Genomic DNA, 26,208 nt, shown 5'->3' with positions numbered 1-26,208 from the left:
TTTTGTAAGTGTCTCTATATTGGTTGTAACAAACTCTTTCTATAGTGGATTTTAGGTGGTGGCTTACGTCCGGAGTGGTTTTAGAATTTGAAAACGTTCTTCAAATGAGTTTTCACTTAGTGACCAAATCTCTGTGTTGATTATTTGTATGATTTGTGTCATCTTTTAATTGCTTCTTGCCATTATTCTTTATTTGTCCACAAAATTTGAACTACACCTATTCACTCCCCTCTAGGTGTTGTTTGGGATAGAACCACTGTTTTTTCAATAACAAACTAAAATCTCCATAAAGACTTGAAAATACGCACGTCTCAAAATACTCAAATCAACATAAAATAATAAATTTACTGAATATGACTCTTCAATAATTACGTGTAGCTTTTGGCACTTAATCCTTTACGATAATCTAATATTGCTAATGCTTCCTACTTTTGATTTCTAGCTGAACTATCAAATTAAATTATTTGAAAATATTGTTGAGATAAATGGGTGAGTTATCAACAACTCAGTAAGCAGAAAACATGTACTAGTGTGTAAACATGAGCAGTAACAGAATGCAAAATCAGAACTTGTTATCAAAAATATCAAAACGACAATTCAAAAATATTCTTATTCAAACGTCCTTTGGCATGCACAACAAGAAAAACAGATTTTTGTGATTAATTTATTGTGACTAAAAGACTATTCGCAACCAATTTTAGTTATAAATAGTCATTTCGCTGGAATTAACTAGTCACAAATAAGTTGTTTTCTTGTAGTGATAGCATAACAAAAATATCACATCATAACAGAATTCCATGTTTAACCCCCATGGTAGGATTGTGCAAACCCCGGCAGCCAATCATGCAAAAATAGAGTGAAAAATATACCTCTTATTTTTCTCAGAGTCCCAAGTGTGCACACAGGAAAGACCACACAGAAAACTATTTTATTTACAAAATGAGTACACCAAAAACAAGAAAGTTGGTACCAACCTAAACAGAGACCATAGTTTTACACACATGGTAAAGTCAGAACAGAACAGGAACAAAATGTCATGCCAGAGATTTTCAGATGTCACATCATATCATAAAAAAGCATAACATATTAAATCATCATCATATAATTATGCACAAGTTTTCATAGTCACTCTTTTTGTACAATTCGGAAACAGAATGCCAAAAATAACTCATGTTTGTGCCAGTAATAACAGAAACTATTTTTCTTTTCATAAACGGATTTCATGAAAATGAAGATAAAATAACTGATCAAGTTTTCTTTTCATAACAAAACATGCATATTTTTCATAAAATCAACTTGAGTCCATTTGTTTTATGCAAAATCTAGTATAAGAATCCCGCTTACCTAGACTTTTAAACTTCTCTAAATTTTCTCACAATAGTGCCAAGTGAATATAAATCGTTACCTATAATTAGGCACATAACTTGCATCAATTTCCAATCATGTGTGACTCTCTAATTAAGCATGTATTTTACAATTAAAAACCTGAAATGCTTAAATAACCCATATGTTCGAAACATAAAATTTTCTTTCCAGCCTAGCCCACTACAAAATATTATAGTGGTGCACTAGTACAAATTAAAAAAAAAAAATCAATCCAACTTAAAAAATCTAACCCATCATAAAATCGGTTCACTTAAGATATATCAAAAATATCAAAGCAATAGTTCAAAAATATTATTATTCAAACGTCCTTTAGCATAGCATAACAAAAATATCACATCATAACAGAATTTCATGTTTAACCCCAATTGTAGTTTTGTGCTAATCTCGGCAGCCAATCAAACAGAAACAGAACGAAAAATCTTTCAATTATTATTCTCGGAATCTCAAGTGTGTACACAGGAAAGACCATACAGAAACCCACTTTATTTCTAAAGTGGGTACACCAAAAACAGAAAAGTTGGTACCAACCCAAACAGAGGCCACGGTTTTACACCCGTGGTAAAGTTGGAACAGAACAGAAATAGAATGTCATGCCAGAAATTTTCAGAGGTCACATCATATCATAACAATGCACAACATATTAAATCATCATCATATAATCATGCACAAATTTTCATATTCGCTCTTTTTGCACAATTCGGAAACAGAATGCCAAAAATAACTCATGTTTATACCAATCATGACAGAAACTATTTTTCTTTTCATAAACTGATTTCATGAAAATGCAGATAAAATAACTGATCAAGTTTTCTTTTCATAAAAAAACATGTATATTTTTCATAAAATCAACCTGAGTCAATTTGTTTTATGCAAAGTCTAGTATAAGAACCCCGCTTACCTAAATTTTTAAACTTCTCTAAATTTTCTCACAATAGTGTCAAGTGAATATAAATCGTCACCTATAAATAGGCACATAACTTGCATCAATTTTCAATCATGCGTGATTCTCTAATTAAGCATGTACTTTACAATTAAAAACCTGAAATGTTTAAATAACCCATATATCCGAAACCTAAAATTTTCTTCCCAGCCTAGCCCACTACAAAATATTATAGTGGTGTTCTGGTACAAATTAAAAAAAAAAAAAATCAATCCAACTTAAAAATCTAAACCATCATAAAATCGGCCAACTTAAGATATATAATTTTAAAAAAATAATATAACACCAAGCCCGACTTAAAATACATGCCTAACTTAATAATCTCTTAACATAACACCATAAAGATAATAAGCCCATAAGTGGTTAAAGAACAGGGGCATATATGTAATGTAATTTAAAGTCTCAAACTTCACGTGTCTAAAATTTGCATTTGAGACCATTGGACTAGCTAACTTAAACACAAAACCAATATTTATAGAGCTTGAGAGATAGGGATACTCATCGAGAGGGATTTTACATGGAGGGAGGGGTGGAACCGAGAGCTAGAGAGGGTCTCATGTACAATGTTGCGTGTGTGTATTGAATGGTTCACGGTGCACATTGGTGGTTCTACGACTTGGTTGTGGGTGTCACCAGTGGCTAACAGCCAAGTAGGGTGGTTAAAACTGTGAGATATAAAAGGAGAGATAGATAATAGATAGCTGGTTATGTTTGGATAGTGAATTGAAATGAAATGAGTTGAGAATAAAGTTAAAAGTTGAATAAAATATTATTAGAATATTATTTTTTAATATTATGATTGTTTTGATATTTGAAAAAGTTGAATTTTTTATTGTATTTTATATGAGAATTTGTAAAAATTATAATGATGAGATGAGATGGGTGGAGAGTGTTTCTCAATCCAAACTTCGTGAGGAAGAGTACGTGGGTGACTTACTATACTGTTGTCAGTCAAAGTTAAAGGTGGATCTAAGTTGTTTCCATTGTGCACTGGTGGTGAGGGTGGCTGCGGCTTTGTGGTTCATAGAGAGAAAGCAAATGTCATGTTTATAGGTGCAGGAAATAGGGGAACGTAGAGGCTTGCATGGCTTGTTGGCTATTCCTATACAGTGGTTCAAGGCTGGGCTACGATGCATGATCGGCAAGTGGCTGGCAGCTTGTAGAGGGATCGTGCTGAACACGAGGAGCTGTGGTTTATGGTGGATCTGGTGGGTTGCTTGCTCTATTTTTGCATGGAGTAAAACGGAGGCTATCAGTGGCTTCCATGACTCTCGGTCTACGGTGGCTCTAATGGTGTAGGGTGGCTGCTTCCGGCAACAATTTGGGTGGCAATTTTGTAGGTGCAGGGCCTGTGAGACCGAGGGCAACGCGTGTTTACGTCTTTCATGGGGGGGGTGTCTGTGAAGCAATCGTGCATGGCAATGCAAGGTGTTGGGAAGCTGTTGGTTGGCACGAGGTGCAAGACAAAGGTGGGAGACAGTGACGAAAGAGAGAGGCAATGGCTGGGGTAGGGCTTGGGCTGCAAAACTCACAAAAAAAGAGAGAGAGAGAGACGTCTACATATTAGGTGCAAAAAAAAATCTGTGTGGGAGAGAGTAAAGAGAAGAGAGGTTTTTTAGAAGAAAGAATTTATTCATCATCCTAATTTTTATCATCATCCTATCATCTTATGATGTGGCATTAAATTATAGGTTTATAAGTGAAATGTAATAAATAATTTACAATCACTTAATGCCACATCATAGGATGATGAAATAATAATAGCAATTTGGATGATGGATAAACCGAAATGGCGTGAGAAGGAGATGAAATGGTGAGAAGAAAAATGACGGGAATGAGAAAAATATTGGGAGTATAAAACTGAGAAACCGGCAGGGGATAGGAGAAGTGAAACTCACTTACTAAAACGACATCGTTTTACAGGCTGGTTGGACTCTCCGCGGCTTGGATCAAGATTGGGTCTCGATGTTACAATAGCTCTAGCATGGAGACCTTTCAAAAGTTTTTTGAAAAGTACACGTGAATGTACTTGTGAAGAAAGACAACTAAAACGCAAAATCACCCTAGCCATGTCAAAATCACAGTATATTGTTTGAAGTCGTTAACAATGCTATTTTTCCTTTTTCTTTTCTTGCCATCGGAAGATCGACTCTCTAGAAAGTCACCTATCGTAATATATATTTCTTTGTCTAACTACGCTTAACTACAAATTAACGTTGATGGGATCGATGGATTAGTGTTATATAATCTCTATAAGAAAAACAAACATTTATGAAGATAGAATTATTTGCGACAGAATGACTACTTGTAGTGAGAATATATTCATTTTGACAGAAAATAATAATTTTAGTATAAAACTAATAACTGACTACAAATAAGCATTTTTCTTACGGTGAATCACAGATAAAAAAAAAATCATTAACAATATTGCTGCTCACTTTCAAGAAAATAGAAATTCTTGCGTTCCAATTTCCTACAATATTTATCAAATAAGCTATAGCTATAATTGTAAGACCCAACATTACTGGACCCATGCACGGGGTTCACATGTTCAGAAATAGTTTCACGGGTTCACGCCATGCCACGCATCGCACGGTTCGTTTCCATTTTCGTGCATGTTTTTCTTCCCTTTTATTTAGGTTTGATCTGCTTTCTATTTTGGTCTATATATATATATGAAGCAACTACAACCCTAGGCTAAGTGCCGCTCGGTTCCCTCTTCACAGAAGACCACGGGTTCTCTGCAAAACACCAAACCGAAGCCTCGGTCTGCAACATCAATCGGCCACCCGCAGAGTCACTTCCGTGCAGCAACTCCTCCACACACAGTCTCGCCAGTAGCTCATGCACTCGGAGTCCCTCCCCCAGCCGTGCGCCACCGTCCCTCCGGGTTCCACGTCCGGTTTCTCAGCCACTGGATTAAGAGCCCCTCCCCTGTTTTCACGCCTAAAAACAGAGGAATTCTCCCTCCATCCGTGTGCTGCCTACTTGGCAATCCTCACCGCCAGCCATCGTCGCACCACCATCAGTCCTCCGCGCGCCACCTCTGCCCCTCGGTAAGCCACGGACACTCCCTCCCCATATCTTCCACTCCACCTCTTCTCTCATTTTTTTTACTGCTCGGTTTCAGCTCTCTCTCTCTCTCGGTTTCAGCTCTCTCTCCCTCTCTTCCCGTGCGACGCCGTCGAGGAAGGTCTTCACCACCTCTGTCCAGCGTCTGTCGCACTCCCACGGTGCTGCTGCCTCGAGTTTCTTTCTCGTGAGTATGTCTCCACCGTCACTTGCTTTTTTGCCTCTTCTGATTTTAGTTTTGCTGTTAATAACAGTTACTTAATAAGGAAAGTGTGGTTTTCTCGAGTAACAGGTAGGAGAAAAATGTTTTTTTTTTTTACCGTTTCGCCCTTTTGTTTAAATCATCAACTAAGTTGGTATTTTTTTTTTACTGAAATGTGTTTCGGATGAAGGGTATTTATCTATTTATTTATTTTTGTTGTTATGTTAAAATGAGTTTTAGGTTTAAGTCTCATAAAACATTATTTTTGTGTAGAAAATATTTTAACAATATTGTTAACAAAAACTCTAATTTCTTTTGAGGAGTTTTGCATGGCGTATTTTATAAGACTTTTTAAAGTAGTCTAAATATTCTATTAATTTATAATACATTGTTGGTACTTTAGATATTGTTGAAGATTACTCTTTATTGAGTTCGGCAAATGCCTAGATATTTGTTCGATTAAATCTCTTATTCGGTACGAATTCGACTAAGTGGATATTAGTGGTTTTAGATAATGGTGGTATTATAGGAATTATTAGAATTTTAGGTTTTGAGGATTTAAAATAGGTTCTTAGGTTCAAATATCGAAATACATGATTGATTGAAAATTTACAGAATTTGCGTGATTTTTTTATAGGTGACGATTAATATTTATTCGGCTTCGTTGAGGAATTTTGAAAGATTAAAGAATCCAGGTAAGCGGGGTTCCTATGCTGGATTTGCATAAAAAGAAATGAACTGAGGTTGGTTTGTAAAAAAATGTGCATGTTGTTTTAAAAAGAAGAAGTGAAAAACAACCTCAGTATATGTTTTGCATTCCCTCATGAGATACATATGAAAGAGAAAAGAAATGTTTTTGACATGAAATGTGTAGACATGAGCAATATTTGACATGTTTCTGAAATATGCAAAAGAGCGAATATGATATCATTGAAATTTTTATGCATGTGATATGAAATGATATGGATCTGTTTTTGATCAAATAGAAATGATATGAATATGTTTCGCACGTGTTTTGATATGATATGGATATGATAAAACTTTGGCATACTTATCTGTTCTGAATATGGTTCTGATATGATGATACTGTTCACGTGATATGGTTGGTACCACCATGATATGATATGAGTGCACCCACTTTGGAAACAAAGTGGTCTTTTTACGTGTTCTTTCCTGTGTGCACACTCGGGGCTCCGAGATTGAAAAAGGGGAAGTTCACCACATGATACTGCCTGGTTTGGCCACCGGGAATAGCACAACCCTACCACGGGGGTTAAACATGGTATATGATAGACATGATAAGATGGAGATGTTCAGTTATGTTATGCCAAAGTGTTTTTGAATATGAAATGGATCCTCAAATATGAATTGTTGACTTGAGTATGAAATGTTTGAAAAGTCGCTCTGATTTTCTGATAACACGTTTTCTGAGATCTGCATATAAAAAATAAAATGTTTTGTTTCTGCATATTGAACTTTCTGAAAAGGCTCATGTTTACATGCTAGTATATGTCCTCTGCTTACTGAGTTGTTGATAACTCACCCCCCTTATCTTCATATATTTTCAGATGATATTGACTTTCCAGCTGGGGGTCAGGAATAGAATTGAAGCTGGCTAGATATGAATGGAAGGATTGGGTACTTAGAGTACCATTGTTAGTAGATGGATTTAACTTGAGTATTTGAAGTACTTTACGTTGTTTGGACCTATTGAGACCTAAAGATGTATTGTTATATTTTTGAGGTTATTGGGAGATTGTGGACCCCTTTTTGGTTTATGTTTTGTAATGATAACTTATGGAGTGTTATTATGGTTATTTGGAAAAATATAAATTGTGTGCTAATCATGAAGTCCTTGGAGTTTTTAGTGCTTGGAGAGACAGGTTTGTTAGTGACATGAGTTAACTCTTCGGACCCTCGGGTTCGGGGCGTTACAATAATAGCCACTAATTGCATGAACAATTAACCTAAAAAAAGTTGCCTTAATTAATTGAAACTGTCGACAAAGCCCATTTATATAATGAGTAGTGGTATATTTACTTACACTTTTATTTATAAAATTTATTTTGTTAGTTTTCTTTTAAAATTCAAAATTTGAATTTCTAATTTCACAATTTTTAACGTATCAATAACTGACATGTAGATAAATAAATTTTTTATAAGTTTTTCTTAAGTACATTTAACATTTTTCTTATATAATAAGAATCTTAAACACCATTATAACGGTTACAACCATTAGGGACAATATATAATTCGGAACATTATATACACAGCTAGAGACGGCCAGAACCAGCTGCATGCTAGCTAGCTAGCACATGCATGCTTGGTCAAAAGCCTTGCGTTAGTTCAAAGAATATGTCAAACATATATATGCTTCTCAACAGGAGATACATAAACAAAAAGTTAAAAAAGGAATTAAGAATTAAATATATATACATCATTTTCATTAATTTGAAGAGCAATATTAATTTACACTTTATTATAAATTTTATCATTTCTAATCACATAATATATAAGCGAGCACTAGTCACTAAAAAATCATGTCTCGCATTAATAAATAGAATCAAAGATAATCAAAATTAAAACGCAAAGGCCGGCTCTTCCATTAGGCGGCTTGGGCCATTGCCTAAGGCCTCTGTGGAAGAAAGGCCCCAAAAAAATATCAATTAGAATCCTATAAAAAAAAAAAAAGTCGTAATTAGAAAAAATTGAATAAGTCAATGAGAAAATATCAAAAGAATCAAATAGATTTTATCTAATTGGTTTTTCTTTGAATTATCATATTTTTATTTTCTTCTTAAAACTAAACTTTTATTGAACTTTTCTTGGTTTATAGGTTTTTTTTTTTTTTAATATTTTAGCTCACCATCAAAACTTTTGTTTTCATATTAAGGTCCCGTTTGAATTAAGAAGTAATTTCAATTCATCTCATATTATCATTACAACTTTCTCAAATTCTCACACAAAATAAACAATTCAACTTTTTTAAATCTTAAAATAATAATAATATTAAAAAATAATATTCTAATAATATTTTATTCAACTCATCTAAAATCATCTCATCTCAACTCAATATCCAAAGTCATTAATTTATAAAGATGTTAGTAATGCTCCTAATTACCGAAAACGTACTAATTGGCATAAGTTCTTCTTTCTTTTTTTTCTTTTTTTTTTTTTTGCATGAGTATTCTTTATGATTATATTTCTAAATATATATGTTAATTTTGGAATTTACTTTTTTAGAATTCTATTATGTTTGAGTTTACTTGATGATGATGAAAATTTTGCTATAAATACTCATCGGCCTATCTTCACATAATAAATATTTCACATAATCTCATTCTAAGGGAGCACTTGCCTTTTGTCATTATACGGTATGAAAATTATAAATAGTAAAATCTACTTTTCAGCATTTTTGTATAATTCTTTGAAGCGACAAGGGCCCACTTTTTTCCAAATGCGTGGGTTGTTTATTAAAACTATATTAACAATAATGATTATAATTAATTTTAAGAATCTAAAACACATTTTGTAAAACTAAATTTGATAAAATTCTCTAATCTAAACCTGTCATTTTTTAATAAAGATTAAGTCGGTTATTAATTGAGAATGCAGTATAAAATCTTCATCATTAATAATTTTGCTTTGCAAAACAATAAGAATGATTTTTAAATAAAAATGCAACGCAAAAATTAAAATTAAAATAAAATTTATTGAATTTTACTTTCTAAAATTAAAAAGGCCTCACTCCAAATTTTTGCCCTAGGCCCTATAACCTATTGAGCCGGCCCTGATTAAAATGAAGAACGATATTAGTTGATATAATTTAAAGTTGCATGGATCACTTAGCTATAATTATTCTCTCTTCCTGAGGGGAACTTCTCTCCATGGCAAAACTGATTTAGCCTGCCATGGCATAGACTAGAAGCTATAGCTCAGGGCAATGGCAGGCTTCGACGCCAAATGATGCCCAATGAGGGAGGGATAAGTAAAATCTTGAAAATTCGAGGCCACTGATTCTTCTGGTATCACACGTGCATGGACTACGCTACATGCAGTGAGTCTCAAGTGTCGGTCGTTGAGTGGCATTTCTTATGAAAGCCAAAGGGATTGTCAGCTAGGGGAACCATGCATACAATTTGTAAGCTAGTATAAGGAGTAAATTGAGCAATTCCGAGCTAAAAACAACCCAAAAAAATACACGGTGGAGGACGAGGAAAGCAGAGGGAGAAGCCTAGCTCCTCCGTGAGCCGGTTTTGGAGGATTTCTCAGTTTTATCTGAAATAGTTGCTCCAACAGCTCACTTTCCATCCTTCATGCTAAAACAAGCTGTAGTTATTTTTTTGCTTTTCATAGAAAATTTCAGAGCTTCCCTTAGATCTAGCTTGTAATTGCATAGCCTTGTTTTCAGAGTAACCTGGGGTTACATGGGGAACCATATGCTCCTAAATGGATATGTTTGACTATTTACTCCTAACTTATAAACTGAACTTAGTGAAAGAACCTTTCGAACGCGAAAGGACATTCTTTCTTTCTGTAGTATTCTTTACATTAATGATAAATTAGGATTTTACGTAAAGTAATTTATAAGTTTTGGTACAGCACTACATAATGTTGACAAAACCAGGTATACGTAAGATTAGGCAAGAGTTGCGTCGTTGTTGGATCTTGTCAAAGTAACCAAAGATGGGATATTTCCGACACAGCTCGCAAAGTTCTCCTTGGATCTCTCATGCATAATCATGATATGGGGTTTTTGCTTTACTGGTCTTGTGAATTGAACGAGAAACTCGCTGATCAGTGTGTGATGATCAGGATTTTCGAACAGATCATGGGACTAATCTGCAAGGTGATGTTAACGCATGTGAATTAATTCCTCTTCTTCGCATTCTCTGATTCCAACTTCCATCACTTCACTTGTTGAAGAGCCCAAAACATCACAACAATGCCTTCTTGGAGCCTGCAACTAAAATAGAAGAGAATAGGGATCAGGAACCAGTAATAGCAATGATTTCAAGGTATTCTAAGTGCCCATAATTGATTAAATTCAGTATGTCAGAAATACCCGTTTAGCAAGAAGGTCTAGCTTATGTGAGAATACTCTGATTTCCTGCAGTTTCCTTGGAGAGCCCATGTCATTTGAGCAATTTACAAACAACTTCTTGTAAATGCTGTTGATTCCATCCCAATTGGAAGATATAGTATCTAGAAAGAAAATGGTAGGTCTTCGACAAGGGTCGGGATGGAGTTCTCTTGTATTAAACATATAGACTCCTCCCGGAACATTTCCATTTTTCCACTTCCAGAATGTCTCTTGCACATGGAGAACATCTGGCAAAAACATATGGTTTGGGAATATTTGAACAGCATAACCCCATGATACAGAAATGGTCCATGAAAACCATTTATCATAACAGATTGTTTGTTGTAAGATCCTATGGGAATCAACATTTGCTGCTTCAAATAAATGTGTTATAGCTTCAGTGGTTGTCATGTTTGGGAAGATTGGGCGCATGTGATCCAGGTGATGCAGGGATACCAAGGGTGTTACTGGATGTGCAGCCAACAGACCAAACATATCGCCTCTGATATCGACCTTGAATTTCACAAACCAGAGAAAGAAATGCAGAAAGACTGGCATGTTAAATTATATTTCTGATAATGTCACAAGATTTTCCAAATTATGAACTTTGTTTTTGAGGTTACAAATTCATACCTGATGGAAACCGGGTTCATGTGTCAAACCTACTCCAAGCTCTGCCAAGCAAGAGTAGATTCTCGAATCACTTCCATAGAGATGTGGATATCTTTCTATACACGAATCGAAAACCTTCGCCAAAACTCTTGCTAGAGGGTAACTTATAGCAAAACCTGCCCCACCAAAAGCCATCCTAAAGCCAAAAGCCCTGTTCTGCAGCAAACTCTCTGACTGAGTCCCAATGTAGTACCAGAGCCCATGATCATACTTTGAAAGAGTCTTTACCAAATTCTCTGGGAAGAAAACCGTGTCATCATCCCCAAAGACATACCAACGCACATCAGAATGATTCAGAGCCACCGTCTCGGAAACAACGCGCGCCACACGGATTGCTGACCTCAGACCATTCTTGCAGGTGTAGCGAAATTTTGAAGTGTCCTGGGAGATGCATACAGGAGGAAGCGAAGCACTATCCTTCCTGCTGACATTTTTATCATCATCATCCGGTTGAGGGCTTTCAATGAACACACATCCTCTCATTTGAAGAGGTTTCCACCAAAGCCGAACATACTCTTTCCTCTTTGGCCAGGATTTCTTGCTAGAAGCAATTCCAAACACAATATGCTCAAGAGAGGTCGGTGCATAAATATCACCAGATGGGGAATATGTAGGTACGATCTTTGAAGAACCTGCGAGGAATATTGACACAAGAAGATAGAGTAGACATACAGAACATGAGGTAACGATTATGTTAATCAACCGAGAGGATTGGTTTTTGGATGGTGAATGAACCAAGTGCATGTTTGGGAGAGAAGAAAGGAAAATAAAAAAAGGTTTTGGTGGTGTTGGGTTGCTACCTGCAAAAAAGCCTTTTAAATAGTAACTAAACAAGGTTGAGAAATAAAACTTTTATTGATTGATTACCGCAGCCTACGGCGAAAGCAAAGACACAAATTTTGAAATCTCAAGTTAGTTATTTCTCCATATGAACATGTACGTGGTAGGTCTTGAAGAGCAAGAGTCCATGCTCTGCCCAATCAGAGCCGTCCAAATAGTAGGTTAATTGGAATCAAGTCAAAAGTCATCCAACTTGATGAGTTTGGTCGCAAAGATTGATACTTATAGGTGGCCACATGTCGTCTTGGCTTTGAAAGAGTCTATATTGGGTCAAGGAATCAATAAAGTGAACAGGGGTGACAGAAAACATCTGTTTGGTGTTGCAAAATGAAAAATTGAACTTGGAAGCGTTTCCTAAAGTTCCAAGGTTGCGGAAATCAAGGCGAGCTTGATATAACTAAATGGTTGGAACATGGTTGTTTTGTCAGATTTGGGCTCAATAATCTCAAATCTTATGAGCTTATGTTTATCAATGGAGGCGTATTTCATGTGGCTTGCACAACTATCAAGATACATACAAATTATTTTATGAATCATTTTAAAAAATAATAAAATTTATTATTAAAAATTAATTTTTTTCACTAGAATTCTATAATTATTCAATTTTTTCGAAAAGATTAAAAAACACCTATGTCCTTCATAATTACAAATATCATTTCTCTTATTTTATTTAAATCTCTGACAGATTTAAAAGGGTCCTTTTTCAATCATATTTTCATGCACACTCATAAAATGCAGGGCAAATCGAAAGCAAAAACTTGAGAAAAATTCTTCCGAATGCTTGCTTAACATACTACACTCGCATGAATGGACACTAATCTTTCACAAAGGAAAACTTTTAAAGGATACATCATCACATGTTTCTGTAGGGCGGAGTCTGATTGGGAGTAATCACTATTACACCAATCGATGACAGATCTTGCACATTACATTTCATTTCACTTATTTGTCATCCATCATCTTTGGCATATGACGTTCTTTCTTTATGTCTGGAAAAATCATCGACAGACAGGTTTCCGGTGATCGAAAGATTTTTCAACACCGGCATTGCCATACTCAGCTGGATCCGGCCACCAGGCATTCCAGCATTGGACTGGCTTCCCTGGTGCTGCACCTTCCCGGCATCAGATCTGAAATCCAGCATCGGGAAGGCACCAATCTCCCATATCCAGCGCCTCCCCAACCAAAAAAAAAAAAAAAAAAGATTATATTACTTCCGGATAATTTTCTAAGCAAAGCCTTGAGCAATGAGAAATTACCTCGCAGTTCGCATGCCCAAAGTTAAATAACGAGACCCGAAACTGCTTCAGAACTTTCTAACCTCTGTGCATGTACTTCAAAAAGTTCTCTTCCCATAAAATGCTAGACATGCATGGAAATTAGTTCATCAACTCCGCATTGTCTAAGTTTAATGACCATAGATTCATTAAAAGAGGGCAAAATGTCACAGCAATGACGACAAGGAGCCTTCATCTGGAACAAAGAAAAGAAAATTTGTAAGGCCTAGCCAACTCCAATGGACTAAAATGTGAACAAACCATCACATGAAATTATGAACTGAAAAGCAAATTCGAACCAGTTCAGCAATACCTGTTCCATATCAAGCTCAAGCGTCTTAGAAAACACTGTGACACGTGTCAAATTCTTTATTGCATTAGGTTTGTCACACTCTTCAACCATGTGCCCAGTGTAGTAGCTCCAGACACCACCTTTATCGGGTATTACACTTTCCAGAAAGAAGATAACAGGTCTTTTACATGGATCTTTCGAATATTCTCTTGTCTTAAACATGTAACGACTTGCATCAATAGAGGCACTCCTCTTCCATGGCATAAAAGTTCTCTGCGGTGAAAGGAGATCTGGGAGATATTCATTACCCTCGAACACCTGGACAGTATAACCCCATGCAACTGAAACAGTCAACGAATTTGAAGGGTCATAGCAGACCGTTTGCTGCAATATCCTGCCAGGATCAACATTCACGGCTTCAAAAAGATGTCCCATTGCTAGAGTCCTGCTCATGTTAGGGAAGATTGGGTCCACAGCATCCAAATGATGAAGGGATACCAAAGGTGCTAATGGATGTGAAGACAGCAAACCGAACAAATTCCCCCTCATATCAACCTGATAAAGATAAAACTAAATCATGAACTGCTTTTACAAACCAGTCACTTGACTCAAAAAAATTACAATACTTGATGAGGAGATCAGCTCAATTCTTTGTCGAACTAATATGAGAATTGCCCAGATAAAAACAATAGGATTATCACATAATCAAGTTATTCAGCCAATCCATATCAGCCAGATAAGCAAGTTCTTTTTTTAATTATTGTTATTGGCACTGGACACCGGGAACAAAATCAGGCAGATAAGCAAATTTCTCTGCGGGAAAAAAATTACTTATTGTTTGATGCCCAAAACCCAACCAATTTTTATAAACTATCAAATAAAAAACTAAATAAGAAAATAATAATATAGAAAAACGCAATTTAAGAAAAAAATACACACACACACAATGTGTGTGGGTGGGTGGACCTAGGCACCGCCTGGGTCGACTAGCCCAAGTACCACCTGGGTGGATTTTTATTTAAAAGTCTTTTAATTTTGGGATTTTAGTTTTTTCTAGATTTTTTTTTCTTTTTTAATTTTTCATCTTTTTATAATTTTTATGAAGAGAATCTATGCAAAATTTAAAATTTCGTTTTATGTTTCTCTTCACTTTTTTTTTTTTTTTCTTTTCAAATTTGATAAGTTTTTTTTTTTTAGATTTTTAAGGCTTAATTTTTCCTTTTTAAAAGACAATGAGGTGCATTTCAATTACTTGGCAGTTTTTGCCAAAACTCATAGTTCGGGGTAGGGAGACATTACAGATGGTAGTTTGAGTGGAATGTGTATGTTTCCCAACCATATGCATATTCAAAAGAGCTCGTAACTAGAGTAGATCAGGCAGATTCTATCATTTCCCACCATCATTAAACACAACAAAGGAACCATCAAGAACATTTTTGAAAAGGAATTCAATAAAGGTCCAAAAACTTAAAAGCTCTGACGCTCCACTTGTAATCTGCCTTGAAACAGAGAACTAACACATTCAAGTGAAATACTCCTTGACTAAATGACGGACAATTCTATTCATGATCCACATGGAAAGACTATTATTTTTTCTGGCTGTCTCAAAAATGTTTAAAAAAGATGTCCTTAAACCCAATTATAACAAAAATGCTAAACCACTGTTTGGGCTTTTGGAATAAATGATAATTCAACTTAAATGGTCCCCTTGTTGGGCCCATTGGATCCCTGTATTCAAGCAAATGTAGCCCACACGTGAGATAAGTGCTAGAATATAAATTAAAATGATTATAAACTCATATCTTTCCGTCAGCTTAAGCTTTTGTAACAAATGGTGATGTAACAAAATAAACATCCCAATCTGGTCCAATCCATATAACATTACATCCAATGGCAGATCCAGAGGACTGACGGGGGCCACGAACCCCCCCAAAAGGTTTTGGAAAAAAAAAAAAGTTATTTTTTTTATATCTTTTAAAAATTCATAAAGTAATTTATTTTTCCATTTTAGGATTTTTTAAAAATCCTCAAGCATCCAAGAAATTATAACAATCTTATTATTTCTAAGAAAAACTTAGAAGTCCCAAATCTTATGAAAATTTAATTTTTTTCATAAATACTTCAAATTCCGTTGGCTCTAAAAGTTTTTAACAGTAAAAAAGTAATTTATTAAACTTGTAAGCTTTTTTCTATTTGTAGATGCAAGAGTTTGGCTAGGACTAAGTGACTAAAATAACAAGTTTGGATATAACTAGGTGACTAAGATAATAGAATTCATCTTATGTTAGGTTTTGTAATTTGAATGAATGTAAAACACTTTGAGTTCATCTAAAGTTATTTTGATCTTATCTAGAAGTTGTTAGGAAGTGTTTTAGATAAATCAAAAGTGTAGAAGTCGAGTTCCAAGAGAAAGATCTTATCCAGAGAAGAGTTCGAATGGGAAACTGTCAATAATGAGAAAATAAGTATCAGGAGCCAGCATGCCGTCAACAGAATCCGTCAGCAGAGTTTAACTTGGAAAATGCTTCTAGAAATCTATTTAAACTATCCTACTAGTTAGTATCTATAGAGATTCAGTTCTGAAGAATTTTTTAGAGCTCTTTCCAATACATATGAGAAAATTTCTTGGAGAATTTTTCATTTTATTTCTCTCAAAGAGTATGATCGTTGATCTAAGATTGAGAGAACGTGATCGTGATTCAGCCACTAGAGTTCCAGGAGAAAAGTCAATGTTTGAAGATCGTCAGAGGTTTTGATTGCTAATACGGTAAAGATAAACAGATCGTTCGTCGTATCAAGTAAGAGATTCAATTGACAAAGATTTTGTAATTGAGACTTACTTGTACTTGATTTTCAGATAATAAAATTGACTTTTCTAGGTTTGGCCTTTAAAGGATTTCCCTTGGTTACCAATCTTGGTATTATGTAATTGATTTATTTTATGTTAATATTTTCTTATTATATAATTGCACGATTGACGACTAACCAATTTGTTGAGTGAATTGGTAGATCTTAATGTTACGATAGAGGAACATTTGGGTAATTTCACTACTCTTCTTTGGGACTCCTTCAAGCTTTTTCTTATTTTTATATCCTTGATCTTTTTTATAAATAACTTTTCTTTTTACGTTCCTTCCTACATTTTTCTTTATGATTAATGATAAATATATTAAATACTCTTGTTAAAGAAGCCAGGGGGGAAGATCGATCGATTTCTAGATCTGCCACATCGACAAGCAGAATCACAACTAAGGTTTCTCTCCTCTCTTATTCACTAATAAGTTTAAGAAGTTTCTACTCCTACGCCTATTAACTCGTCCTATGAGTTCAACATCTCCACTTAAAAGGGAACTGGCTCAGTCGCTCTTCAACTTGGATTATACCTAGAAGGTTGTGGCAGATATTACCTGATACCAAAGCCAGCGGACTGCTAAGTCAGAACATTCAACATCTCCCCCGCGATATTTTTGTTTGCCTTAAAAAACAAAAAGCTTAGTTTTTGACTTAAAAATCATCGTTGTGAATTGGCATCATCACATTAGGACAATCTATCATATCCAACACATGATGTTACCAAGATTAAACTCGAGATTAACTCGAAATTACATCATCACATTTGGACAATCTAGTATATCTAACACATAATGTTACCAAAATTAAACTCTAGACTAACTCGAAATTACTAGATTAGAAATGGTAATTACCTGATGAAACCCACGTTCATGGGTTAAACCGACGCCGAGTTCCGCCAAGCACGAAAATATCCTAGAATCGCTTCCGTACAAGTGCGCGTACCTCACCAAGCACGAATCGAGAACCCTGGCCAAAACTCTTGCGAGCGAATAGCTTATCGCGAAGCCTCCACCACCAAATGCCATCTCAAAGGAGTTCTTCACGTTCTGATAGTAGCTCTCCGAGTTGCTACCTACGTAAAACCACCGCTCGTGGTCGTACTTCGCCAGGGTTTTGACCAGATTGTCCACGACGAAGACCGTGTCGTCGTCTCCGAACACATACCACCGAACGTCCTTCTCGTCGCGATCGACGACCTCCTTCACCAAGCGCGCCACGCGTATCGCCGATCGGAGGCCCCCCCGGAACGTGTAAGGGAACTTGGAGGTGTCTCCGGAGACGACGACCGGAGGGACGCTGTCGTCACTGGCCGCATCGGGGGCGACGCGATCCAGGAAAGCGAGTGCGCGCGTGGAGTTGGGGGAGTACCAGAGTCGGACGTAGGACTTGCGGCGAGGCCAGGAACGAGAAGAGGAGGCGATAGCGAAGAGAAGGTGGCGGCGCGTGAGTGGAGACTGGGACGCGCTTCGGAGATGCGAGAGAGGAGCGTGGCGGTGGAAGAGAAGGTAGAGGATCAGGAGAAAGGAGATGATCAAGAGGAAGGTTTTCAAACGGGAGGGATTCAGGGTTTTCAGCAGTGTAACGAGGGGCATAATTTCCGATCCAACAGCAAAGGAGAGAGAGAGAGAGGGTCCGCGTTTCTTGCCTTGTATTTGTTTCTTCTCTTTTTCTGGGACATTAATGAAACAAAGATGAGTAAAGATCTCTCGTATTTCGATACTGTCTGGTTTTTTTTATTTTTGACAAAAATATCGAGCACGTGTCTGTAGTACAGAGCATGTCATAATCGGCTGTCTTTGTCTTTGACGTGTACGTGTCATGTTACTCATATGGTTTTTTAAATCTAAAATTAAAGGCACTAGAACCACCGCTCCGTTAATAATTTTGAGATTTTTATTTTTTTTATATTTTTTTATATATTTAAATATTATTAAAATAATAAAAATATTTACAATATTATTAAAAAATATTTACTTAATTATTAAGTAAATAATAATAATAATAAAAAATAAAAAAAGTCCAACAGCCATAGAAATCATTGATATAAATCGTTGATAAGAGTAGTATTAATTAAGAGTAAATCCGGAGAGTAGCCTCTGTTCACACATCAGTTGTTGCACTCCTTACGTGTTAGACCGGGTTCACTAACAACGAACCGGTTCTGACCTCAGCCCCCTCATCCCAAAGCCTCCCTCTCAAATTCGAAATCCTCTTCAACAACTCCATGAATTTTCTTCTTCTTCTTCACGTCGAAACCCTCAATCTCCCTCACTTCGTGGCCTTTCTTCTTCTTCACTGTGAAGGTCTCCCTCGGTCCCCTCACAAAACCCAGCCCTTCTTCTTCCCCCTCTGTGAGTGTCGCTGGAGCGAAAACCCTCGATTTCTATAGATGCGGTTCTTCTCGATTTCAAGACGCAGTTCTTATTCTTCTCTTTGATTCACTCACTCCCTCAACATCTCTATGATTTCTCCTACCTTTATTCGCTTAAACTGTGATTTGCCCCCCAATGTGATCTGCCCCATCTCAATCTCGCAACATTTTATCTCAGTCTCACGACGGTGTGAGTCCAGACACTATGAAATCGCGTCCAAAAGTCTGCGAGAGAGGTAATCTTGTTCAAACCGATCCCTTCTTACTCCTTGTTTCTCTACGATGTTAGGGTTTAGTAATACGTTTCTTTTTTTCCTGTGTTTACTCCTCTATTTTTATCTCTAGGGTTTAGGTATATTAGTTGTAAATTAACTAGGGTTTTGGTTTTGGATTTGGTTCTGTAAATTAATGGAATTTAGTTCTGGGTGATGCATATCTCACCACTTTCAATATTGGTTCATGTGTTCATGTGAAAACTTTGTGAAGTTTAAATTTCAAAGGAATATATTGCAGACAAGGGTAGCATAGTCAACTTTATATTGAGTTTTATGGTTTGATATGATTTTTGGTGTGCTTGAGCAGGTTCATTGAATTTTTTAGGAGTAGTATATGTTAGACATTATCCCAATGTAGACTTTTACACAGAAATGGGATTGATATACGTTTCATTAATTGCATCTTGTTGGCTGTTTAGGAAGTGCATTCTATTTTTAAAGTTTAAACTATGATCTTCTTGTTGATCGACCACATTGATGTCGTCGTTAATCCGGGGAGGGGGGGGACTCTTTTAGTGTTTCATTTCGTGCCCCAAAAGTGTCTCAGCCTCTTTAAAAATCTGAACTTGTAGTTAGTTTTACACGTAGCATCAACCCAATCATCATCGTTTGTACTTGATAATTTTGTATTTGAAACACCAAGTTGTTGATGTGGTTCGAAAGCCAAACTAAAGACGTTGCACACTACCTGGCGTGCCCAAACTATAACACGATAAAGCAATTTATCATGTTAATTAGCATATTGACATGAAAATGCACGGTGCGCTTTATCATTTTAATTAAATGTATGTATTGTGTGTAGGGAGAAGTGATGAGCTGTGAATTTTTCATTTGGGTGGATATATTTCACTTGCTAGAGGAGAACATTCGTATAAGAGATAATAAAGTTTGGAAGATGTGAGATGACGTATTGCTGTGCGAGCATGAAGTTCGTAAAAAGGAAGATAAAGTATGAGAGAGAACTCTGAAAAAGGAAAACTGTAAATTATTGTGTTTTCATTGGGTTGTCATATTTGTAATAATTTTGGCTTGGTTTGAATAAATTGTATGTAAATAGCATATTGTATTGTACTCCATTTTTTAATGGATCAACTGTAATAGTATTCCTCCTATGTTTTCGTTATGATGTACAAAAGGGATATCCATATGTTCATTAAATTTTCATTTGTAATGATAAGTCGGGTACTGAAAACATAAACAAGACCTGAACCAGCCATGCATGCACAGTATCCCCAGCCAATAAATACTTATTAAGTAGTACTTTATAAGCAAATTTATAGATGCAAGATTTATAAGATCGATTAAATCTTATTGACCAAAACTTAATAATTAGGCGCTGTGCATGCAGTTTTAGCATGACAATTATTTGCCGTGCATTCAGTTTTAGCATTTACTAGCCACGGCAGTAGTAGTACCGTTGTATCACATGCATGCACTCTTCAAGATATATTTTGGTATCATGTGACACATATTGCCTTTGTTAAACCCCACATTCGTGTAGCTTCCTACTTTTGTCCATTCAAGCTGCGACTCTAAATACCACTTTCACATATGAAACTTAGTATGACATTTACACAGCCACACCGGCAATTCTCAATATTAGAACATGATTGATCTAAATAATAGAAAAAATTATGACACATTCACAATGACATTAAATAATCATCCTTGGATTAAGTCATTTAGTAAAATATTGAATCATAATATTCATTCCAATTGGATACAATATTACAAAGCAGCTTATTACAACCTAAATAGTCTAATAATATTCATTCTAAAATCCAATATTCCAAAATCCAAGATTCTAATCTAAGTAGTCTCATTTTCTTGTTTCCTTCAGTGTGCATACTTTTAGCACCAATCTGGCTTTTCATCCACTGTACAAAATATTGAAACCACCTGAAAATATCATAAAATATTACATTTTGTGCAAGGATTATTAACCTGTATACGAAAAGAATTCATCATGGCACATTTGAACAAGGTCCTCATCAGATTCCCAGTATATGAAATCAAACTAGAATAAGGGAACCAGAAAAACACCTTTAACATGCTTGAAGATGCTTAAAAAAATCTGAGTTACTCATATAGCTTATTTTGTATCAAACATATCCTCCGCATAAGAATGTTGAAAATTTTAACATATCTCGTTACTAAACTCCATGTGTGCATCAGCTAGCAAAAATGACACATAGGGTGATCATGTTAAGAAGTTCTTGAATGGATTACATCATGGTCTCTTATATATGGTGTGCATCACTCTAAAAACTAGTATCAAAACAAGTTAATATGCAAGAGAAGCAAATACAAAAAAGGAACAACCACACTAACATGCAAGACGTTAAAAAGTTGTTGGGCTAATAAACTAATATATATATATATATATATATATATAAATATAAGAGTAGCATAACAGGAGATTGCTACAAACTACAAAGTAACATATTTTGAGAAAAAAAAAATCTACAATATTAATTGGATCTTAGCTGCTTGATATATATATATATAAATTATGCACGTCACTTGATAATTGTAAATACATAATAATCATTCAATCACCTTTCTGGCAAACAAATCCCTTGACTTTTCAGCTCGTTATGCAGTTGTATCAACCAGTTTTCAGAAGCCAGGCTTTCAGGAGAATCATCAGAAGTCCTGGGTATCACACTGAAAGCTATAAAAGTAAGCAACTTGGAAAAATAAATATGAAGAGTACATATACATCATGTACAGACTGGTCACTAATACTTCCAAAACGAGTAGTCACTAACACAATTTCACAAGTAAACAAATAAAAATGAATAAAAAATGGAATCCATGCAAAAGTATTCAACACTAGGTATACCCAATGCCACTGAACATGATCAGTGAAGAAAACCAATTGGTTATTTAGATATAAATGACCCAAACAGATTGCCTTGTTAGGTCCCATAACAAAATGATCAGCAAGCTTTGTATGGTTTCTAGATCTGACAAAAAACAAGAACAATGCTCACGACCAAATCTTTCTATATTTGAAATGTTTGGATACTTCTTATTTAAAAGAAAAAAGAAAGAATGCTCCAGATCTTTCTATGGAATCATGTGTCTTACCCTATAGCAAGTAATGTATCACCAAGTTGAACCAAATGCTTGGAACTAGGGTAGTATCTAAAAACCAAACCAGGTCAGCCTGCTCTAGGTTCAATCTTTGATTCCAATCACACCTAACCTATACATTACAGTTGGATCGCAATTTGAAATTTTCTGAATTCAAAATTGAAATCCTAATTTCCCAAGAGCAAGAGATTTCAACTTGACAATGGAATAAACCATTCTCAATGTGAGCAAGACAACTTCATAGTAAAAAATAATGCATAAAGTGTGTTGTCACTCAAGCTACCATATCAAAAATATTTCTGTAGGAAACATCATTAGAATTTTGCAATACAAATCAACCAAATTTGGCTGATGTCTAAGATCAACATTCAATTTTAGGTTTCTCCAAAAATATATAAGGCCTCTGTAAAAAATTAAAGTTCAAACTTATAAGCATCTTGATTACTCATATACCTTGTATCCATATTAGACTGTACAGTGGACAGCTCCGAACCTAGTTCTGAATGTGTATGAGAATCACTGACATCATCTGAGGTTCCACTGCTACACTCTGCTTCATCAGAGAAAGCTGTTGCAATTGGAAGGACTAGAATAGGCCTTGACAGTACCTTTAAGCAAGGAAATGCTTAATATTAAACGAGCCAAAGAATGGAAACTTTAAATAATTTGGAAAAGAATATAAACAGAAAGGCATTTGCCATTTAAAAAAGTGATAACACATAATTTCCCTTGACCACTTCAACCAAAGAAATAAGATAATTTAGGCCATGTATAAAATTGCTGGAGATGTATTCTAATAAAAACAGAGGAATCACCACTAACAAAGAATAATCACATAAGTTTTACTACACTCCACATCATCGCTACTACTCAAAATTTATTGCTCACAAAGAAACGTGCACCCAGCAAAGAATAAAAAAAAAAAAAATTAACAATTCATGTAAATCAATCATATAAAAACTTTTGTGTTGCATTAAATTTATTATCTTTGTTGTCGAATTCACATTTATAACTTGCATACATAAAATATATGTGAAGAGAAATGGCCAAAAAGATTGAAGTTCTTTACAATATTTGGAAAAAATTAATTGAAAAATTAAAATGGTGATTCTCGAAGTGATAGCAATGTACTCACAAGAAAGCAAAGTTCATCATCAAGTCACTTCACAAGTGCCTTAAGCAAAGATGCTTCAGCTTTAATTTTTGCAACAATGTCACTTTGTCAGTCAACTAGAAATCACACTGTTAGGAAAGAAATTGACCAATTTAAAGCCTAAACTTTGGGAGGAAAATGAATTGAAGCAGAGGTAGTCTGAAATCGAGGAAGAACGCCCATGATTGTTTCCAACAAAACTGAAGAAGAACAGCTTTACATAACATTTCTGTACTCGTTGTCGATAAATTATGAAAAATGAACCACTCGTCTAAAGAAGGATAAACAGCATTATACCCAGATAAACTAGGAGGCATAGATAAGTTGCACTAAAAGAAATAGAAATAATCTATCTCTTGGCCGTTAATCCTAACGAAGATAATACCATAACTAAATCAAATAATATGATTAGAATATCTGGATCCCTAATATAAAAAAAAAAATAATAATAATCACAACTGAAGCTCCCTATGTAACATTTTCCCAGTAACCAAACAGACAAAGCATTAGGCCACCAAATGCTTCCAAAGAATAGTTGCAGATAATACCTCAGAAACCTTAGCAAGAGAAGCCGATTGAGACTCCAAAAAAGCAAGCCTGCAAGCAAGGTTCCTCTTTTCAAGCTGCTGCTTCTTGTTCGGGCGCCTCAACTCCACAACCTCCAAATTTCAGGCAAGGAAGAACCCAGAAAGAAGTTGAAGAGAGCTGGCGCTACGAAGACCAAATTTGGAGCAATTTCTCACTCTAAAGAAAACCCAGAAAATAATGAGAGGAGCACTTTCGTTTTGCTTTAAGTCTTCCAAAATATGAGCTGAGAAGAAAATAGGGGGAAGGATTTGAACGGTGCAGCGGAAGGCTTGCGGATGCTGGGCGACGAGAGGGAGGGCGACGAAATTGCGGTGCGTTGTGCGGTGGTGCTGGTGGAGGGAGGGCGACGCAGGTGCTGGGCGCGAGAGGGAGGGAGGGGGACGCAAGAATGGGAGGGAGGGTGGGCGCGGGATATGAATCAAAATTCGAATGGCTTCATTGCTCTTCTTCAGAAATGTAAAACCCGCGATGCAAAACGTGCGTTTTGCTTAAAAAAAATAAAAATAAATTAAAGCGGTGTGCAACGGATAATGAGCTACCATAAGCTGATTTCTAGTATTACTCTTTTTTTAATGATTAAAAATATTTAAAAAATATTTAAAAATAATAATAATAAAAATAAACTACACATTTGTACTAGTGATACACCAAACGATAAGTGCTGGGCGGCCTGTTAACATCATCTTAAGAAAAATTATATTCATCATCTTTACACATTATACATCACATTTTTTTTTCTGTTACTAAATGTGTGATATATGGATGATGAATAGAAAATTTTAATTAGTTTAAGAAGAATAAAACAAAATAAAAAATAAATTTAGTACATGGTGTATGGAGATGATGAGTAACAAAACTCTAATCATAAATGTGAAATATAAAGTTTTGCTACCAATCATTCCAACACATGATACGCCAAACTTTTTTTTTATTTTTTTTTAGTTTTATTTTTTTAAAAATAATTAAATTCTTCTACTTATCATCTATATACCACGTATTTAATAAGAGAAATAAATAAGAAATAAATAAAAATAAGTGTAATATATAGTATGGATATGATAAATAGAATTATTCATATAACAATGATCATGCTTCATTACATAACTTGTATTACAATTTACAACAATCTAATGTAAAATTACTCAAATTCAAATAAAAACAAAAAGTTTGAGACTAAAAATTAAGGCTGTGTTTGGATGTTAAACTGAGTTGAATTGAATTGAGATAATAAAATATTGTTAAAATATTATTTTTTAATATTATTATTATTTTAGAATTTGAAAAAGTTGAATTGTTTATTATATTTTATGTTGAAATTTGAAAAAATTATAATGATAAGTTGAAATGAGTTGAGGTGAGTTTGATAACCAAACGTAACCCAGATAAATATTACACAAACTCAAATAATGATTTCTAAAAAAATTAAAATAATATTGACCCCAAAAAATTTGAAAACTTCTTGAAATCTTTTAAAAATATGAAAGTTTCCTTCTAGCCGCATCTAGGATATGTTTGAAAAAGTTTTTCATCCATCCCATCTCATATTATTTTATTTCATTTCATCTCATTTCATTCTCAAATATCATTTAAATAGAAACATTTTCAAGCTAATCATTACAATTTTTCAAATTAATTATTAACACTTTTTCAAACTTTCAAATAAAAAAAAAATTCAACTTTTTCAAATCACAAAAAAAAATTATATTAAAAAATTATATTCTAACAATATTTTAATTTTATTATATTTTTTATTAAACTTTTTCTCTCTCCTTTTTCAAAATCTAATAAATATTTAACTTAAACTATATCACTACTATTCACAAACCTTCTTACTACTATTCTCAAAATTCTATCTTATCTCATTCTCCAAACATCCCTTAAGTCTTCGTATGGAAAAAAATAGTTTATATATACTTCCAATATATAAAGAGTTCTTCTATACTTAAGCTGTTACAGTAACTAACACCACACACTGCCTATGTAGCTTTCTTTTTTAATTTGCTACAGTAAAACGCAGACATTTTACTCAAAACCCATATTCAATTTTCCTCCAAAACAGTGCATTCGAATTTCTCTCTCCCTCCAACCTCGCCCCTCCCGCTCAG

General features: G+C 34.9%; 2 protein-coding genes and 1 long non-coding RNA gene across 5 annotated transcripts; all 3 read right to left on the bottom strand.

Moving 5' to 3' along the window:
- Positions 1 to 10,095: 10,095 nt before the first annotated feature.
- Positions 10,096 to 12,721, bottom strand: LOC108984390. Of its 2 annotated transcripts, none has more exons than XM_018956324.2 (3): positions 11,317 to 12,721; positions 10,666 to 11,196; positions 10,096 to 10,566 (listed from the first exon to the last, which is right to left on the bottom strand). In XM_018956324.2, exons 1-3 carry the CDS (start codon positions 12,097 to 12,099, stop codon positions 10,456 to 10,458), a joined length of 1,425 nt encoding a protein of 474 aa, XP_018811869.1. In that variant the 5' UTR covers positions 12,100 to 12,721; the 3' UTR covers positions 10,096 to 10,455. The 2 variants fall into 2 exon arrangements, with proteins under 2 accessions (XP_018811869.1, XP_018811870.1); XM_018956325.2 differs by having other exon boundaries at positions 10,096 to 10,560.
- A 232-nt stretch (positions 12,722 to 12,953) lies between these two features.
- LOC108984391 lies at positions 12,954 to 18,321 on the bottom strand. Of its 2 annotated transcripts, XR_001995005.2 has the most exons (4): positions 17,469 to 18,321; positions 13,786 to 14,319; positions 13,455 to 13,668; positions 12,954 to 13,370 (listed from the first exon to the last, which is right to left on the bottom strand). XR_001995005.2 is itself a non-coding variant. In XM_018956326.2 (3 exons), exons 1-3 carry the CDS (start codon positions 18,207 to 18,209, stop codon positions 13,558 to 13,560), a joined length of 1,386 nt encoding a protein of 461 aa, XP_018811871.1. In that variant the 5' UTR covers positions 18,210 to 18,321; the 3' UTR covers positions 12,954 to 13,557. The 2 variants fall into 2 exon arrangements, 1 of the variants encoding a protein (XP_018811871.1); XM_018956326.2 differs by having other exon boundaries at positions 12,954 to 13,668.
- Positions 18,322 to 20,942: 2,621 nt separating this feature from the next.
- Positions 20,943 to 24,480, bottom strand: LOC108984389. Its single transcript, XR_001995003.2, has 4 exons — positions 24,064 to 24,480; positions 22,816 to 22,970; positions 21,823 to 21,930; positions 20,943 to 21,162 (listed from the first exon to the last, which is right to left on the bottom strand). It is a non-coding gene; the product is annotated as an uncharacterized LOC108984389 (long non-coding RNA).
- Positions 24,481 to 26,208: the final 1,728 nt, after the last annotated feature.

This window comes from Juglans regia, chromosome 11, assembly GCF_001411555.2.
Source record: "Juglans regia cultivar Chandler chromosome 11, Walnut 2.0, whole genome shotgun sequence".
Lineage (NCBI taxonomy): Eukaryota > Viridiplantae > Streptophyta > Magnoliopsida > Fagales > Juglandaceae > Juglans > Juglans regia.
This window is presented reverse-complemented; position numbering and strand designations above follow the sequence as displayed.

What these genes read in the sequence shown, in the direction of transcription:
- LOC108984391 (XM_018956326.2), bottom strand. Translation starts at nt 18,209, where the DNA reads ATGCCCCTCGTTACACTGCTGAAAACCCTGAATCCCTCCCGTTTGAAA. An exon ending in ATGAACGTGGGTTTCATCAG is followed by an intron (nt 14,320 to 17,468) that starts GTAATTACCATT and finishes TATCTTTATCAG; the next exon opens with GTTGATATGAGGGGGAATTT. An exon ending in TTGAGCTTGATATGGAACAG is followed by an intron (nt 13,669 to 13,785) that starts GTATTGCTGAAC and finishes TCTTTGTTCCAG; the next exon opens with ATGAAGGCTCCTTGTCGTCA.
- LOC108984390 (XM_018956324.2), bottom strand. Translation starts at nt 12,099, where the DNA reads ATGCACTTGGTTCATTCACCATCCAAAAACCAATCCTCTCGGTTGATT. An exon ending in ATGAACCCGGTTTCCATCAG is followed by an intron (nt 11,197 to 11,316) that starts GTATGAATTTGT and finishes GTGAAATTCAAG; the next exon opens with GTCGATATCAGAGGCGATAT. An exon ending in TAGACCTTCTTGCTAAACGG is followed by an intron (nt 10,567 to 10,665) that starts GTATTTCTGACA and finishes CTTCTATTTTAG; the next exon opens with TTGCAGGCTCCAAGAAGGCA.